Below are 16661 nucleotides of genomic sequence, written 5' to 3' on the forward strand. Positions count from 1 at the left end.
ATGAATCCTAGGGAAGGGGTCACCAAATTTGCACTCGCTGAAGTTACAATTACATAAAACAAGATAACTGGTTCCAGTCCAAAGGAAACATGCAGTAGAAATTTGAATAACATGACTATTTCATGTCACTAATTGTTTTTTTAATTAATCAGGACCTGGCTGCGTATTGTTGGATATGATGGATACGGTTAGATTCAAAAACACAGATATGCGTGTGCATGCAGGCACATGTGTTAACACACACAGACTGACAAAAACACTGCTAGATCTACAGCTAAAACCTACTTCAATAAATAAGTCAATCTTTAATATATGACCTCTTAGTATACTTCAACGGATCTGTGATCTCATCACTATGGGTATTCCCTCCAACAATGCCCATCATGACTCATATATCTCATCACTTAATTTAAATGTGGAACATAAATTATCTTAATTTACTGAAATTTTCCTCCAAGTCATCATGAAGTTCTACTGTGAAAAGGATGGGGCTATTGTTCATCCTTCACTCAGTGACTATGCCAGCAAAATATAAACTTCAGCAGTTTCTCCCATGCTGGCAAGGTTCTGATTAAGGTTCCAGAAACAGGATATATCTCTCTCCCAAGGTCCAGCCTACTTAAGTGCAGGTAGGTTCATCATCTAGATGACTTGGTGATGAATTCTTTGGCTATAGGAACCCATAAAATGAAGTAAAATTTAAAATGTCAATTCTGTGCATACTTCCTTCTGTAGTGATAATGTAAGGGTCATAGAAAAAAGTAGGCAGAAGTGATAAGAACCAGTTTTCAGATCACATTGACTTGGGTGTTAGAATTCTAAATGTAAAGTCTTTGTCCAATGATCAAGGAGTGGATATACTTACTACTACAGAAAATGAATCATCTTAATCTTGAGATTTTTAATTGAAACCAGAAGACAAAAGGAAAATGAAGCTAAATGGGAAGATATTTTGCAGGTTTCATCAGAGAAGAAAATAAAGGAATGTGGTGGCTGATTTCATGAGACAATATCCAAATGCAGTGGTCATGATAAGCCTTTGCAAAAAGACCACCATGAAGACAACTGCAGCTTATGTGCTAATATCTTTTGCAAGGAATGAAGAGAAACATTCTAAAAAGAATTTGATAAGACCCTCTAAAATGACATATATTTTCATACTTGGTGACTTTAATCTCAAAGTAAGAATATAGGAGAGCAGCAAAAAATATGCTGAAAACATGGTTCAGAAGTAAGAAACAAAGACTAGCAGACATTCTCAAAAGTCTCACGTGCCAACAAATCATGAATGCTGTAAGGAAGGAGGAAAGAAGGGAATAGACATATATTAAGTACCAACTATGTGCCAGGTTTTGTGCTAAGTGCTTTATAAATACCATCTCATTTAATCTTCATAACAACTCTGGGAAGTAGGCACATTATGATCCCTCTTTTACAGTTCAGGAAACTGAGGCAGTCACAGGTTAAGTGAGGGTTCACACAGCTAGTAAGTGTCTGAAGGCCTGGATTTGAATTCAGATCTCTGACTCCAGGCCCAGTATTTTATCCACTAAACTGCCTAGATACTTTAAGAAATTTGGAGGGTGCTGAGCATGGTAAGTGCCAAATAGTATTTCAAAAACTAATTCTAACAGGGAATGACTAGTTATTGAGGTGGTTTCTCATTTCTGAGTCAACTGACTATACACTCAGCCCATGGACATGTTACAGCAAAAATTAAAATGAATGCTAAATTAGGGGAAAAAAAAAAGATGACACACATTGGGGCAACTCCAAACTAACCTATTTAAACAAGTACTTGAAGCCAAAAAAATGGATAGAAAGGAGATATTTCATAGATATGCCCATTCCTAAGGAAGTTTAACCCATATAAATCAATCATCATAAGGAGGAGAGTAAAAAAAGCCTTGAAACCTCCTCTGGTAGCAAATACTTGATCTTCTTGCCAAGTAAAGAAATAAGGCAGCCAAGGGCAACACCAATTTATAAATTCATTTGTAGAATCTGATAGAGGAAGATGATAAAGGATTATGAAGAGTGCAGCAAAATACATTAGAGAGAAAAAGCAAGTCTGCAGAAACCTTGAAAAGAGAACCAACTAAGTCAGATCTTGGGGGTATTTAAAGATGACCTTAGAAGGAAAACATCAGAGGGGAAGTTGAAACAGTTCCTAAGGATTTTCATAACAAACCTTTTCCTCAATCAATGACAGTATAGGCATCACAACTGGACTCTAAAATCACAGTCCCTGATGTGCTGCATGAGGAAGAAGGGCACCAAAGAAAACAAAGATGGCATAAGAGCCTGGATCAGGCCATGTCTATACAAAGTAAATCTGTAATGTTATTATTAAAGGATTGTGATCCTAAGGCTAAAAAGAACCTCAAAGACCCTTTCAGAGAGGAGGAAACTGACGTCCAAGGAGATTAAGCGATCCGGCCAAGCTCATAGAGGTAAAAAGTGAGATCTGAACACAGGTCCTCTGACTCCAGAGCCGACACTTTTTCCACTTTCTCACACTACCTCACTAAAGGAGATAGATCTGGAGGCCAACAAAGGACTGATTCTCAGGATATCTGAAGGAGGAAAGAGTACCAAAACATTTGGAAAAATCACAGATCTTACTAATACAGAAAATAGGGCAATTAAGAAACATTCACTAACCATCAACCATCATGTCTCCTCTCCTATAAAATGTATGAAGATAATCCATACTTGCTCTGAAATCCTCAATGATGAAAGTGGGAGAAGGAAACAAGGAGGCTTTCACAATTGCACTTTTAGAACAAAGATGCCACTGACTAAAAGGTGTAGAGAATACTAGATGTGCCCATATTCATGCTTTGTTGGCTCTAAAAAATACCCAAAACATTTTATTTTGTTAACCAAAAAACTACCTTTCTCAAAGACTCTCTTAATGACTCTTTCTTAAAGGATGTAACAACAGGGTATAATCCCATTCAATTTTCAAAATCATATAAAATTCTTTGAAAGACAATTCTTTATTTGGTGAGCCTATAATTATTAATCTCAAGTGAGGCATAAAACAGGAAGCTGTATATATGCTAAAATGTTTGCCATTGCTATGGAGAATCTTCAGTGCAAAGTTCAAATTAAAAGATTGGAAGGTCTTTTAGATGCCCCTGTTTGAAGATGACATTTGCTGACTAAAGAAAGCAAGTGGAGGTGGAGCCAAGATAGTGGAATAACGACAGGGACTCACCTGAGTTCTCCCCGAAACTCCTCCAAATACTTTTTGAAAAATTTTTTTTTATTTTTTCCTCATAATAGTATTTTATTTTTTTGCAATTACATGTAAAGATAGTTTTCAATATTCATTTTTGTAAAATTTTGAGTTCAAAGTTTTTCTCTCTCCCTCTTTTCAGCATCTGATACAGATTATATGTATACAATCATATTAAACACATTTCCACGAGTCATATTGTGAAAGAGGAATCAGAAGAAAAATGAGAAACAAAAACCAAATAGCGTACTTTGATCGGCACTGAGACTCCATAGTTCTTTCTCTGGATGTGGATAGCATCATGGGTCTTTAAAAACTGTCTTGGATCATTCATTGTATTGCTGACAAGAGCTATGTCAATCATTGTTGATCACTGCACAGAGTTACTGTTACTGTGTACAGTGTTCTCCTGGTTCTGCTCACTGCACTCAGCAACAGTTCATAGAAGTCTTTCCAGGATTTTCTGAAAGCCAACTGCTCATCATTTCTTATAGAACAATAGTATTCCATTACATTCATTCCATAGTCTTCAAAATATTAAAGCTGTGGGTCACCCCAACAAAGGGAAATGAAAAGGTACAGAGCCCATATGACTAGGACATGAGGCTTAAAGGATATTACCAGAGAGATATATGAAAAGAAAGGTAGACTGCTCATATATCAAGAACAAAGGGTAAGTGGACAACCCATATCTCTGGTCAGGAAAAGTCAAGCACACTAGCATTTTTTAATAAGGAGATTGCACTACTAAGTGCTATGCGCTATAGCAGGAGCGCTAACAATACAAAGAAAAGCAAAAAACAGTCCCTGTTCTCAGCGGCTCCCAGTCATTAGTGGGGGAGACAACAGGCAAACAATTATGCACAAATAAGATACATGCAGATAACAGATAGAAACAACATATAAACTGGAGGGGCTCTCATAAGAAGATAATTGCATTAAAGGGGAAAAGGCAAAGTTTCTAGTTGAAAATGGGACTTTAAGGAAGACTTGAAGGAAGCCAGTGAAGTGAGGGGGTGGAGAAGCCTGGGAGATGTCCAGTGAAAAGGCATAGAATTGTGAGATGAGAGCATGACGTGTGAGGCTCAGCTGGAGGCCGATGTCACTGGATCAGGGAGTACATGGAGGGGAATGGGGTATAAGAAGCCTGGAAAGGGAGGAAGATGCCAGATTATGAAAGGCTTTAAAAACCACGAACTGTGAAGTGATTCAGAGGAAGACCAGCATTTTGGGTGGATTCCCCCACGAAGGCTTTATAGGAAGATGTGGACAAGGGTCGCCAGACTGAGAAGGAATGGGTGGGCTGCAGACTGCATTAATGGAGGAAGTCTCCAGAGAAAGAGATTTATCAAAGTATCAAAAAATACTGAAAATGTACACTCAGCATAAAAGAACCTGTTAGTTTCATTGAATCCTAGTATTTTAAAAATCAGAAAAAACTTCTGGAGTCATCTAATCCAATTCGGATCAAAAGGAGACAACCCTTCTATGATGTCCTTCAATGAATGTGCAGCCCACACAAATGTTATTTCTCACTTAGCTAACCATCATGTCTTTTAAAAAAATTGTTCTGAATATATCTTTAAAAAATAATTAAACTGAAATAAGCTTATGGTCTTTTCTGTATATGTAGAATACTGTCTATCTACAAAAGGATTTTGCTAAATGAATAGTGTGTTCTATAAAATTCTTCTGAACACAAGGGCAGTCCTGGAAACAAAGGGGAATATGCACACACCTAACAGGAATTTCCTCAGATAAACAAAGGCTAAAATGCTGGATTCTTATCAGCAACAAACAGCAGATGCAGGAAACCTTTTGTGGGAAACTCTGGGCACCAGCTCTGAAATTAAGTCATTTCTAACACTGAAAGCCAGGGACAAGCTAAAAGCCATGCCTTTTTTTTGAACATACAACACACACACACACACACACACACACACACACACATACACAAACAGATTTTACACGCAAAAACTTTGAAAATACAAAGTGCTAATAGGGTTCTTTTCTCAGCAACAAAGAAAGAAAATGAATGATATATTTAATGTATCAAATTACTCTATTCATAATATACTATATCTTCACTTGGAAAAATATCATCTATTATATGTAAATACTAGTAAATCCATAAGGAAAACATACATGTACATGTAAATCACTTCTAAATTATAAATATTAGGAATGGGAAGGTCCCTTAGAGGTAATCCAGTTCAATTTTCCGATTTTAGAGCTGAGAAAATTAAGGCCCCAAAAGATGAAATGGTCTGTCCAAGGTCCCACAGCAAATGGCGGACCTGAAATTTGACTTGAGGTCCTCTGACAGAACATTCAGTTCTCTTTCCCTCAGCCATTATAAACCAAAAACAGATTTCAAGTTGCTGTAAGGTATTTTAGTAAATACTTAAATTAAAGTAATTAGGAAAATATAAAATGAAAGCTTCTTGGTTTCTGCTCCCTCATTTCTTTCATATTTAAAGTCACCTCTCCTTTAAAGTGAGCGAGAGAACTTTACCACACATTCAAGTAAAAGCAATTTACCCACTCGATCATGCTAACTATCCACTGTAATTTGATTTTCCAGTTTATTTATTTTTTGTTTTGTCTTTTCTGGGAGAAGGAGAGAATGGGGAGAGATTTGGTCTGCACTTGTGATTTCATGGGTTTAGGGCAGTTCCAGTGGGTAAATTCCCTCTTATCAATGTGGGTTTGTAACTATTCATGAATGTACGTAGAGTCTTTGACATTTGAAAGTGGACACTGAAAGATTAAGTGACTTGTCCAGGGTCACAAAGTCAGAAGTGTCTAAGGAATATGAATTGCAAGCACAAAAAGGGCCTTGCCTGCAGGCCATCCTGCCTCGGGATCAGGTCCCCCAGCCCATGCACCTTTTCACTTTCTTTTTACCACACATCAATTCCAAGTCACCCGTGAAGTTTCAAGCAGGGTGCCAAGTGCACAGCTACACCAAGAGAATGGTAAGAGGGAAGTGCTGGCAAATTAGATCTAGCATAGCTGGTGTCAGGAATACCTGTGTTCAAATTCTGGACTCGTTATCTGTGGCACCTTGGGCAAGTCACTTAACATTGTCTTGTCTCAGAGAATTCCTGAGAACTCCCTGATGAAGGCATATGCAACGGATCTGATTGGTGGAAGGAGTAAAAAAAAAAACCTGAAAAACAACAGATTCTCTACTATTCAAGCACATCTTTCTGCTCAGAGCATTATTTCCCTGTAGTTTACTGTGGCTAGATTCAATGACCATGGACTCATGCTAACTAGCCAACGCAACACAGTGTAGTGAAATGAAGGCTGAAATAAGAACTAAAAGACCTGAGGCCTAGTCTCAGATTTATCACATTCGCTCTGGGCAAGTCACTTATCCTTATTCTGATTCCTCAGAGGAAGAATGCCTCAACTTCTACAACTATAAATAGGTGAATCATAATACCTGCCCCAGCCTCATTCTAGGGTCATTGTGAGGAATGAATGAAAATATGTACCTGAAAGCAGTCCACAAACTATTTTATATAAATAAAGTATTTTCACCATCATTACCATTATTAATTTTATGACTGAATCCAAAAGATTCCACCACCAACAGAAGACAAAAATGGTCCAAAATATTAAGTCATTTAAATAAAACCTTTCCTATTTTTGCTTTTAAAATTGGGCTACAACAGAATCTCTAAAACCTGGATACTGACAAGGAATCACATTTCCTAAGATACCTTCTTTCTCAGAAGATATTGTTCTAGATGGATTAATATAATGCCCTATATAGCATATGTGTAAATATTTCTGGGGAGCCAAGGTCTTCAGGAGTGGAATTCTTGGCAAACAGAGAGTTATCACTTTTACTGTACTTGTATTCCCAACATCTAGCACAGGCCTGGCACAGAGCAGGAACATCATACTTCATCTACTCAAAAAGATCTTTAATGAGAGAGAGAGAGAGAGAGAGAGAGAGAGAGAGAAAGAGTCTATAAAGAATCTTAGAAATAGGGAATTTGACAAAGACTTCTTAGTGAATCTGTTGCTACAAGCAATGATGTGATTATAAAATCTAGCTGCTCCTAGTGGGCTTGAAGACAATCTGTTTGAAAGTGACTTGCCTACCAAGGGGCCTATTGATGCCAACATAAAGAATATGCTAATGAAAAAGCATCTTTTTTTCAGTCTCCAGATCTGAATATCTCTGTATCAGAGCTACAGAGCTCCTCTGTGCCTGGAATGCCTTCTCCCACATCTCTGCCAGTTATAGTCCTACTCATTTTCAAGGCTCAATTCAAACGCCAGTTAGCCTTCCTCGGTCCTCCCTGAATTAAAATTCCTCCTTCCTATAAATTCTCATGGTACCCTGCACCTCTTCTTCACTTTCACATTCTACTTTATATCATATTTATTTGTATATAAGTCTAAATCTCCCTACGAGGGTGGGAATTGTGTTTTATTTACCTTCACCTCCCCTGCCAAGTTCCATAACATTGGACTTGCTCAATAAATACATGTTTTAATAAACTGACTTGCCAACCTAAGACACAAAAAGTTAATCAGTGGAATCAGCATGAATAAAATAAAATCTGTATCTCCTACCCTTTATTCATTATTAGGAATTTCCTTCAAGAGCACCATGGAAAATTTCAAAAAAGTCATAAAGAGTCCAGGTACAGAAATCAAGTAGTGATGTTATCTACAACTGGATTGAAATTTTTCTAGCTGGCAGGTTCCTTTAAAACGAAGTAGTAAGGCATAGACTTCACTGTAATTTTCATTCATATGAGATATTTTAAAAAAACCAAACCATGGAGCTAAGAGGCACAGTGGATAGAGCACAGGACTTGGAGTCAGGGAGATCTAAATTCAAATCTAGCCTCAGACATTTATCACCTGTATGTCCTTAGGAATTGCACTGCCTCAATCTACTCATGTAAAATAGAGAAAATAATAACAGCTACCCCATGAGATTGTTGTAGTGATCAAATTAAATTAACATATGCAAAGTGCTTTGCAAACCTTAAAACACTATAAAAATGCTATTACTACTACTACTATTGTTATGAAGCATATTTAAAATTGAGGTACAGCAGGTGGGCATGCCACATTCCAAAATGAAACATAACAGAGAGATAAGCCCAGCAGTATATATGTACTCCAAGACAATAAAAGGATAAGTAGAATTCTGGATATTCTGGAAGATTCTCTATATAGGATTTATAGAACAACAGGGCAAAAATCGCATAGAAAGAGGAGTAGATGTGTTGTGGAAAAACCATTCTGTGGTGCACCCAGGTAATGATTAGTAGCAGGCCTCAAAAGAGTCAAAGGTTTACAGTTTGTTTAAGGATGATAGCATCGGACTGAGCAATTACCCCCTAAGTCCAGATGCCAATAAAATCCTTATTATAACACCTTTTCAATTTGGGTATTTGTTTGAAAACTATGAGATAATATTAAGGCACAAAAGTAAACCTAGCATAAGGAAGTACACAGATCAAATCTTAGTAAAATAAATAATTCCAAGTCTGAACAAATGGTTCACTTATTCCTAATATTCAACACAACAAAGTTCAAAACAAGATAATTTGGATAGTCCCAGGAAGTCAGTCACAATGGACTCAGAGTAGGTATAAAATGAAGTATAAAATGTATTAGATAATCTCTTTCTTCAGATTTAACCACAAATTGAATATTGAGATTTTATCCATATGTTAAGTAACCACTAAGCACCATCTAACTTTAGAACTATGGGCCATATGCTAAACAATTTTTGTGAACTGTATCATTATTTTAGATTTTGACATTTTCATGATATATACTTTTAGTGACTTCCAGAAGTATCAGCTGAAAATGGAATTAATTTGTTCAGAAATTATTAGAGATTTCTTTTAACTGTATCACATAGGAATCGTAGATCATATGTCTATATTAAACATGGAAAACTACAAATAACCTTAGCTCTATCAACTAAGCATATAACTTAGTGCATATTTAGCTTTATTAGATAAGATTCTATTTAAAATTTTCTTTCTATGGTTTCTTCTATATGATGGCCCTCTATTCAGACATTTCTTGTTTGGTAGCTCCTACTACCAACAACTCAAACTTGTGAGACATGCTGTCAGGGTTAGTAATGGAATTTTTCCTCTACATTAAGTCAACTAATCTGAAAGAAGAATTAATGCTTGGAACCTTCTACTCAAAAGCACATCTCTAACCAGTTAAGTTAAAACTTCAAAAGGAGCAGATCTGTCTTCCTTTTAACATCTTTCTGAAAAACGTGTTTGGTTAAATCACATCTATCTAAGATAAAGAGATGCATTAAAAGCGGATGTGACTTTATGCACCTACAAATGGCAGTCTATACGAGAAAATGAATCACAGCTGTATCTAAAAACAATAATGAATGCATATAGGCTCAAAGGAAAAGGTGACCTGGAAGCAGAGCAATAATTACCTCGGAAATGTTTTTGTCTGTTTCTTTTCTCTTTTCTTCTAGCTTCCTTTCAATTCCTACAATTCCAACGGCCCTTATTCTTCCTGGCTGAAAAACAAAAACACACAGGATTCAGGAAGGAAATTTCAGACCTTTTTCACCCACCACACTGTTTCCAGTAGAGGAAAAGGGTCTACAAAGAACCAAAGTAAAATTATGAATGAGGCTGTCAACAGAGCATATTCTTTCATCCAACTTCCTTTCAAAACATCCCCTTATCAGATGGCTCAATAGCAGTACTCTCTAAATCCTTGGAGAAAAAAAAACTCAATATAAACAAATGCATAAATTTACCCATATATTTTTAGGTACATTATCAACACTTCCTACTTTCCCCTCATGTTTCTGTTACTTGAAACTCTTTGTTGAGTGTGGTATCCTCAGAAAAATGCTAGAGTGGAAATCAGGAAGATTTCAAAATCCACCTCCAAAAATAACTAACTGTGTCACCATGAACAAGTCACTCTCTGAGTCAGTTTCCCCATCCAGAAAATACCCATAATATCTACCTCACAAGACTGTTATGAGGATGAAAAGAAATATGAAAAATGTTCTTCGCAAACACTAAAGCCAAAATGCTATATAAATGTCAGTAATTATTATTATCGTTATCTGAACTGAGAGTGTAGCTTATACAAGATTTTTAATGAAGTCTCCACTGGACCTCAAATTGTCAGCTCTGTCTTCTGCCACTGCAATACTTCTAGAAGCAGTTTTCAAGTATGAATATCTCTATGTAATCACAGTGATTAATTTAGAACTTGACAAATGCCCTCCTATATAGGATTCTTCCTGAAGTAATCTCTTTAATAGGCATCAATAAAAATCCATTTTTAAAAATAAAATAAAGTTGTCTATTTCCATTAAGCAACATATAACTGTACTTTCTATCATGAATCACTTGGAAGAAATGAAATTCTGCTCTGTCAGAGTTAGCTGGTAATCAGAATGTCTTTGCTCTTGGAAAGCTTTGTTTATAATACGTATTATTCCTTCTGTGATTATATAGAAAAATATCAAATTAGAGTTTAAAAAATACCTGTTGTCCACTCTTCCTTTGCATTAGTTGGGACACTGGCATATTCTCCCATCTTCTGTGAGTCATTTCTTCTGATAAACGCCTATAAAACTGTGTAAATGAGTAAAGTTAAGATCATCAATCTGTAGAACCTTTCTATGACATTATTCCCAATCTCTTCCCTCTTACATGCAATAGCTAAACATTACTTCAGTCACTCTGCATGGTGCTCTCAAAAACAATTGTTTTCTGAGGCACCAGTAGCAAGAGGAACTAGCTGCTTATACAAGGTCTCAACAAAAATGTCCTAAATTACAGAGAGTTTACAAATGACATTTCATTTGCCTATGGTGTAGTTTGTATTAAAGTGAATGTAATGTCAGAAATAATGTACAGTAATTTTTCAAAAAAGGAATTAAAGATAATGTATCTAGTTAAAATATGAAGGCAGGAATCAGGAACCCCACATTCCTATTTTTGCAAAAAGGAGATGGTAACTTTTAGCTACACTAATGACTTCAATCACTAAATATTTCCTTAGTAGCTACTGTGCACTGGGTGCTCTAAAGAGATAACCAAAAACAGGGCATGAAAAAGATAGGCAGAGAAATAAAACAAATGCAAAATGACCTGTTAACGCTCCTAAAGCAACATCCCAACAATTATGCATCGATGTAGTAGAAACTAAGAACGCTAAACACCAAGCACAAAAAGTCAAGAAATCAGTATGACTGGGTGGGGGTTTTGGGTGAAGTCCTTGACAATAACTGCTTCTCCAGAAGCTGTGAACTGTGCTCTCGAGAACCAGTGTGTCAATGAGCTCTAGGTGAGTGTGCATATGTATGTGTACCAACTTGGCCCTGAGGGTGTGTGTCTCTATCTCCTTACAGTAATGGTCCTTTCACCAAGGCATTAGAAAGGTTTTCCACTCTACTCTTTCCCACTCTGTGTCCTTCCCTGATGCCTCTTCAACTCAACTACTTACTGTGTCAACAACAACTTCTAGCACTTTTTAATAGTAAACCAAAGGCATAACAGAAAGAAATTACTAACCTCCAGCCTCACCTTTTTGACCATCACTGCTTCATGCCCCCACTTTCACCATAGCCTTAACCTGATGAAATTTATTATTTCAGAGATCTGGTGGTCCTGAGTTAAGGCTAAGAGGGTAATAGGCCAAAGAGGTTGAACTTGACAGGAGGAAAAACTGAGGTTCAAACTTGTCTCTACCATACAGCTGTTGTGCTGGATGTGCTGGATAAACCACACACTGTAGAGAACTGACACTTGCAACCATATGACTAAGTCAATTCCCTTAGAGTCAGGGGTCAATAAGCATTTATTAAGCACCTACTACATACCAGGAACTGGGCTGAGCAACAGAGACACAAAGAAAGGCAAAAGACATTTCCCGTTCTCAAGGTGCTCACAATCTGATGGGGGAAAGCAACATACAAAGAACTATGTACAAACTACACACATAATAAATCGTAATTAACCAAGAGAAGGCATCTGCATTAAAAGGGATCAGGAAAGGCTTCCTGTAGAAAGTAGGGTTTTAGTTAGGACTTGAAGGAATCCAGGAAAGCCAGAGGCAGAGATGAGAAGGGAAGAACGTTCCAGGCATAGGGGGTAGCCAGTGAAAATGTCCTGACTCAGGAGATAAAAGTGTCTTGTTTGAGGAACAGTCAATGTCATTAGATCAAAGAGTAAGTTTGGAGCAGGGGGAGAAGGTGTATGTTGTTCAGTGATTTTTCAGTTGTGTTCGACTCTTTGTGACCCCATTTGGGGTGTTCTTGGCAAAGACAGTAGAGTGGTTTGCCATTTTCTTCTCCAGCTCATTTTATAGATGAGGAGACTGAGGCAAACAAGGTTAAGTGACTTGCCCAGGGTCATACAGCTAGTAAGTGCCTGAGGCTAGATTCGACATCTGACTCCATGCCTGGCACTATCCACTGAGCTATCTAGCTGCCTGTGGGCATATGTGTAAGGTATAAGAATGAAAAGGTTGGGAGGTGGGGAGCAGGTTATAAAGAACTTTGAACGCCAAACAGAGGATCTTACATTTGATCATGAAGGTAGCAGGAGTCACTGGAGTTTATTGGGCTGGGGAGGTAACATGGTCAGACCTATGCTTTGACAGATGAATGGAGAATGGACTGGAGTCAAGACAGACTCATGGTGGTGTACAATTCTGCACAGAAAAGAACAATGTGCCACAAGCAAAAAATATTCAAGAAACACTGTTCTAAACCTTAAAATGATTTATAAGTATTGGTTATTATTATTGTTATCTGGTCTGTGTCACAATTAGTTCTTTGCACATTACAATGTAGTGACATGGATAATTCTTATCAATGTAAAAAACAATATAAAAAATATTTAAAATAATCATGAAAGGGGAATGGCACATTGTGCAATGTTATTCTAACATGTAAGAGACACTTACATAAAAGACAATGACATGTGTACTTCTAATCAAACCTATATCTACATGAACTTACCTCAATCTGGCCATGCTCTTTGAAAGAAAGCTTGATATAGGAGCTCTTGCTGCTTTGGAAAGGGCCAGGCTCTTTGTTGGAAGAAGCTGGGTGAAGATGAATCACTATTTTGGCACTAAAGAAAGAACACCCATTCAATATGCCACTGTGTTTAGTAATACCTCCAATTCTATTTTGACTAACACTGAGTGCATTTCCCATCAGTTCTCACAAAAGTTCAATACAAGAAAACCCCGGAGAAAAGGTGACTATAAGTTCAGTGTTACTGAGCAGATACAAATGCCACTCAAACTAAAACTTATAGCATAAAAATCAAAAGATTCCAAGAAACTGGCTATAATCTATAAATTAAACATGACATTTTTAGAATATAAAGTCAAAGTGAGGTCGCTATACTTCAGGTGGTGCTTATTCAGGGCTTTCCATTTGTAAAATCATCCCTAGAGGTTACAAAATTACCTTTAACTTCTGCCAAAACACACTACCTTAGCTAAATGGAAACACACTGATTTCATTAATGGGACATTAACTTATCTGTATAAAACCAGCCCCTGACATTTTATTAAAATACATCCAAAACTAATATTTTACACCATCACTTATGGGAAAACCCTACTTCATCAACAACATGATGTAGAAAGATACTTCATAACAAAAACAACTCTGGAAACAATATTGCTCTTTGCTATTAAAAAAGACCACCAAAAAGTGGCTCATAATGATCAGGAAAGTGATCCACACATCTAATTTACAGCCCTTATAATTCCTTTATCCGTCAATAAAGTCCTGTTCCAACGCTCCACCCAGACACAGAGGGAACCCTGGGCTCCCAAAGGTTAGGCCAGCACAGAACAAGCTCTGACAGGTCCTTCCTACAGACAAGCTGGGAAACGTCAAGTGTAAGCCTTTAAAAAGCCTTCATTTTTGCTGGTTCCCAATCTAATAAAGCATGGAGAACCACATTACCAAAAGGGTGATGAATTTTTTGAACCAGAGCAATCCATGAAATTGTTTAAGACATGGAGGAGCTATAATCTTTTGGTGGAACCCATTAAAAAAAATCAGAGATCTTTTGATGTTCTAAATTATAATCCTTTTTTAAAAGAATAGTTGACTAAAAATGGCGCAATTGTGCAACCACTCCTCTATTGGACATGATAATTGAACCAGATCCTGTCTACACAATTACCCATAAAGTCTGAATAACACCAGGCAACTGAATTTATTGAATAAACATCATGCTGCGAGTCTACTTGGAGTATCAAATATTTTAGTGGTTTCAATGAAAACCATGTAAAATATTCTGGCACTCTAAGTAATCGTGGGCAATTCATTTAATCTCTGCAATTCTTGGTTTTCTCATCTGCAAAATGGAAATATAGCACCTGTACCAACTACCTCACATAGTTATCATAATGATCTAATGAGTTAACATGTGCAAAGCGGACTGCAACTTTTAAAGCCCTATATGTTAATGTTGGGATTATTTGTTTGGACCAGACTTATAATTATTCTTAATATTAAGGAAATATTAAGGAAAACTAGAAAGAAAAAACTGGGCAAGAACAATTGTAGTCATAGTCTGAAACCATTCATCTAGCAAGGCACCAAAACCACAGCCACAGAAATCAGGGCTAAACTGGCTCTGAGTAGACAAAAGCATTAGCAGTTTCTAAAAAGTGCCTGTGCAAACCATCTCCTGCTGCAGCTGTGGGATGTGCCAAAAGCCACAAGGAGGAGCAGGGGAGAGAAACTAGACAACCTGAATGGTGGACCTGAAAAAACCATAAGCATTAGGCTAAAGAAAACAGTTCAGCAATTAACATGGGGGAATGACTGATTTTTTTGCCCTTCATTGGAGATATCTCCAATGAAGCGCAAAAAAATCAGTCTGGTTTGGATTTCCCTACAGCATGGCAGAAGGATAATTCTTTAACCTCACGACTTCTTCACATACAATTTTTCTCATTTTTTTATTAACTTAATACTTTTCCCAATTTACATGCAAAAACAATTTTAATGTTCTCTTACAAATTCTGAGTTCCAAATTTTTTCCCTGTGCTTTCCCTCCCTTACCAAGAAGGCAAACAATTTGACATCAGTATACAACACACACTTTTTTATCATTTCATTAAGCAAGGAGAGGAGCGATAAGCAAGAATAACAAAATGCTAAAGGTTCAGTGTATAGAACTATTCTACAACATAATCTTTCTCCCAGGCTTCTGGCCCAACACAAGAGGTGGACTACCCTACCAAACTGTCCTATACCTACTCCTATCATCACCGCAGACAGAATAGTGTCTGAAGAGTGTCAAGAAATCCACAAACTAAACTGCAAGATGATTTCTTCCACCTCAGAACCATACAAACATAATAGGAAAGAACGCTGCGAACAAAGCCAATGTCAGGACAGAGAAGCCTCCCAGGATCACCAAAGATGGACAGGGACACATCTAGCCTGTATGGCTCTGTGTTTGGAGGCAGCAGGAGCACATGATTTCTTTGAGAAAGATTTCTCTGAGAAGAGACCATGGACACCCAGGGAGTGTAGTGTGACAGGCAGTGACCAAAGCATTGCTGCAGCACTTGAACCAAGAAATCCCAGGGGTCAGGGCCTCTGAGGTCCCAAATAGACACCAGCGAGAGCCCTTATTATCTAATGGTCTGAATCTCTGAGATCTAGGGGCAGGTTATGAAGAGCTTTAAATGCCAAACAGAAGATTTCATAACAGATCCTGGAGGCAGTAGAGAACCACTTAAGCTCTGTGAGTCAGGCTTGGGGAGGGAGTTAAATGGTCAGATTTGGTTTTAGGAAGATCACTTAGGCTACCGAGTGGAGGATGGTTTAGAGTAAGGAGACAGCAAGGGCAGGGAAATGAACAAGAAAGCTTTGGCAATAGGTGCGATATGATGAGGGTTTGTACCCGGGGGAAGCTGTGAGAGGAGAGAGAAGGAAACTAAGACAAAAGATGATGTGATTGTAGAGAAAAGCCTTGCCAACAGGCTGGCTATAGGGGGAGGGATGAATGAGGATCAAGGATGACACTAAGGCTGTGAACCTGGATAACTAGGAGTCTCACAGTACACTAGAGAGTAATAGAGAAATTCAGAAGTGGAGAGGATTTGGGGGAAAAGTTAGCAAGTTCTGTTTTGAACATGCTGCATTTGAAATGTCTATGGGATATACAGTTCAAGATGTCTAACAGGCAGTTGGTGATGTGAGAATGGAGGTCAGGAGAGTGTCAGGTTAGGGAGATCAGATAATCATCTGCAAAGAGAGGATAGCTGAATCCACAGAAGATGAAGAAACACCATCAGATGAAAGAGAAGGAGCAGAGAAGAGGATCCAGGACAGGGCCTGGGAGATCCCCACAGTCAGTGGTTAAAGGGGCAAACC

At 37.6% G+C, this 16661-nt stretch overlaps 1 protein-coding gene across 1 annotated transcript in view; it reads right to left on the bottom strand.

The window, feature by feature from the left end:
- VPS36 (vacuolar protein sorting 36 homolog) overlaps window positions 1-16661 on the bottom strand; it is a 51288-nt gene that overhangs the window by 17582 nt on the left and 17045 nt on the right. Inside the window, exons 4-6 of the mRNA XM_072610453.1 lie at window positions 13263-13377; window positions 10780-10869; window positions 9702-9788 (exon numbers count right to left, since the gene is read on the bottom strand). Of these exons, the coding sequence (XP_072466554.1) occupies window positions 9702-9788; window positions 10780-10869; window positions 13263-13377 (292 nt within the window). The remainder of the gene's footprint in view (window positions 1-9701; window positions 9789-10779; window positions 10870-13262; window positions 13378-16661) is intronic.

This window comes from Notamacropus eugenii, chromosome 5 (genome assembly GCF_028372415.1).
Source record: "Notamacropus eugenii isolate mMacEug1 chromosome 5, mMacEug1.pri_v2, whole genome shotgun sequence".
NCBI classification, from domain to species: domain Eukaryota; kingdom Metazoa; phylum Chordata; class Mammalia; order Diprotodontia; family Macropodidae; genus Notamacropus; species Notamacropus eugenii.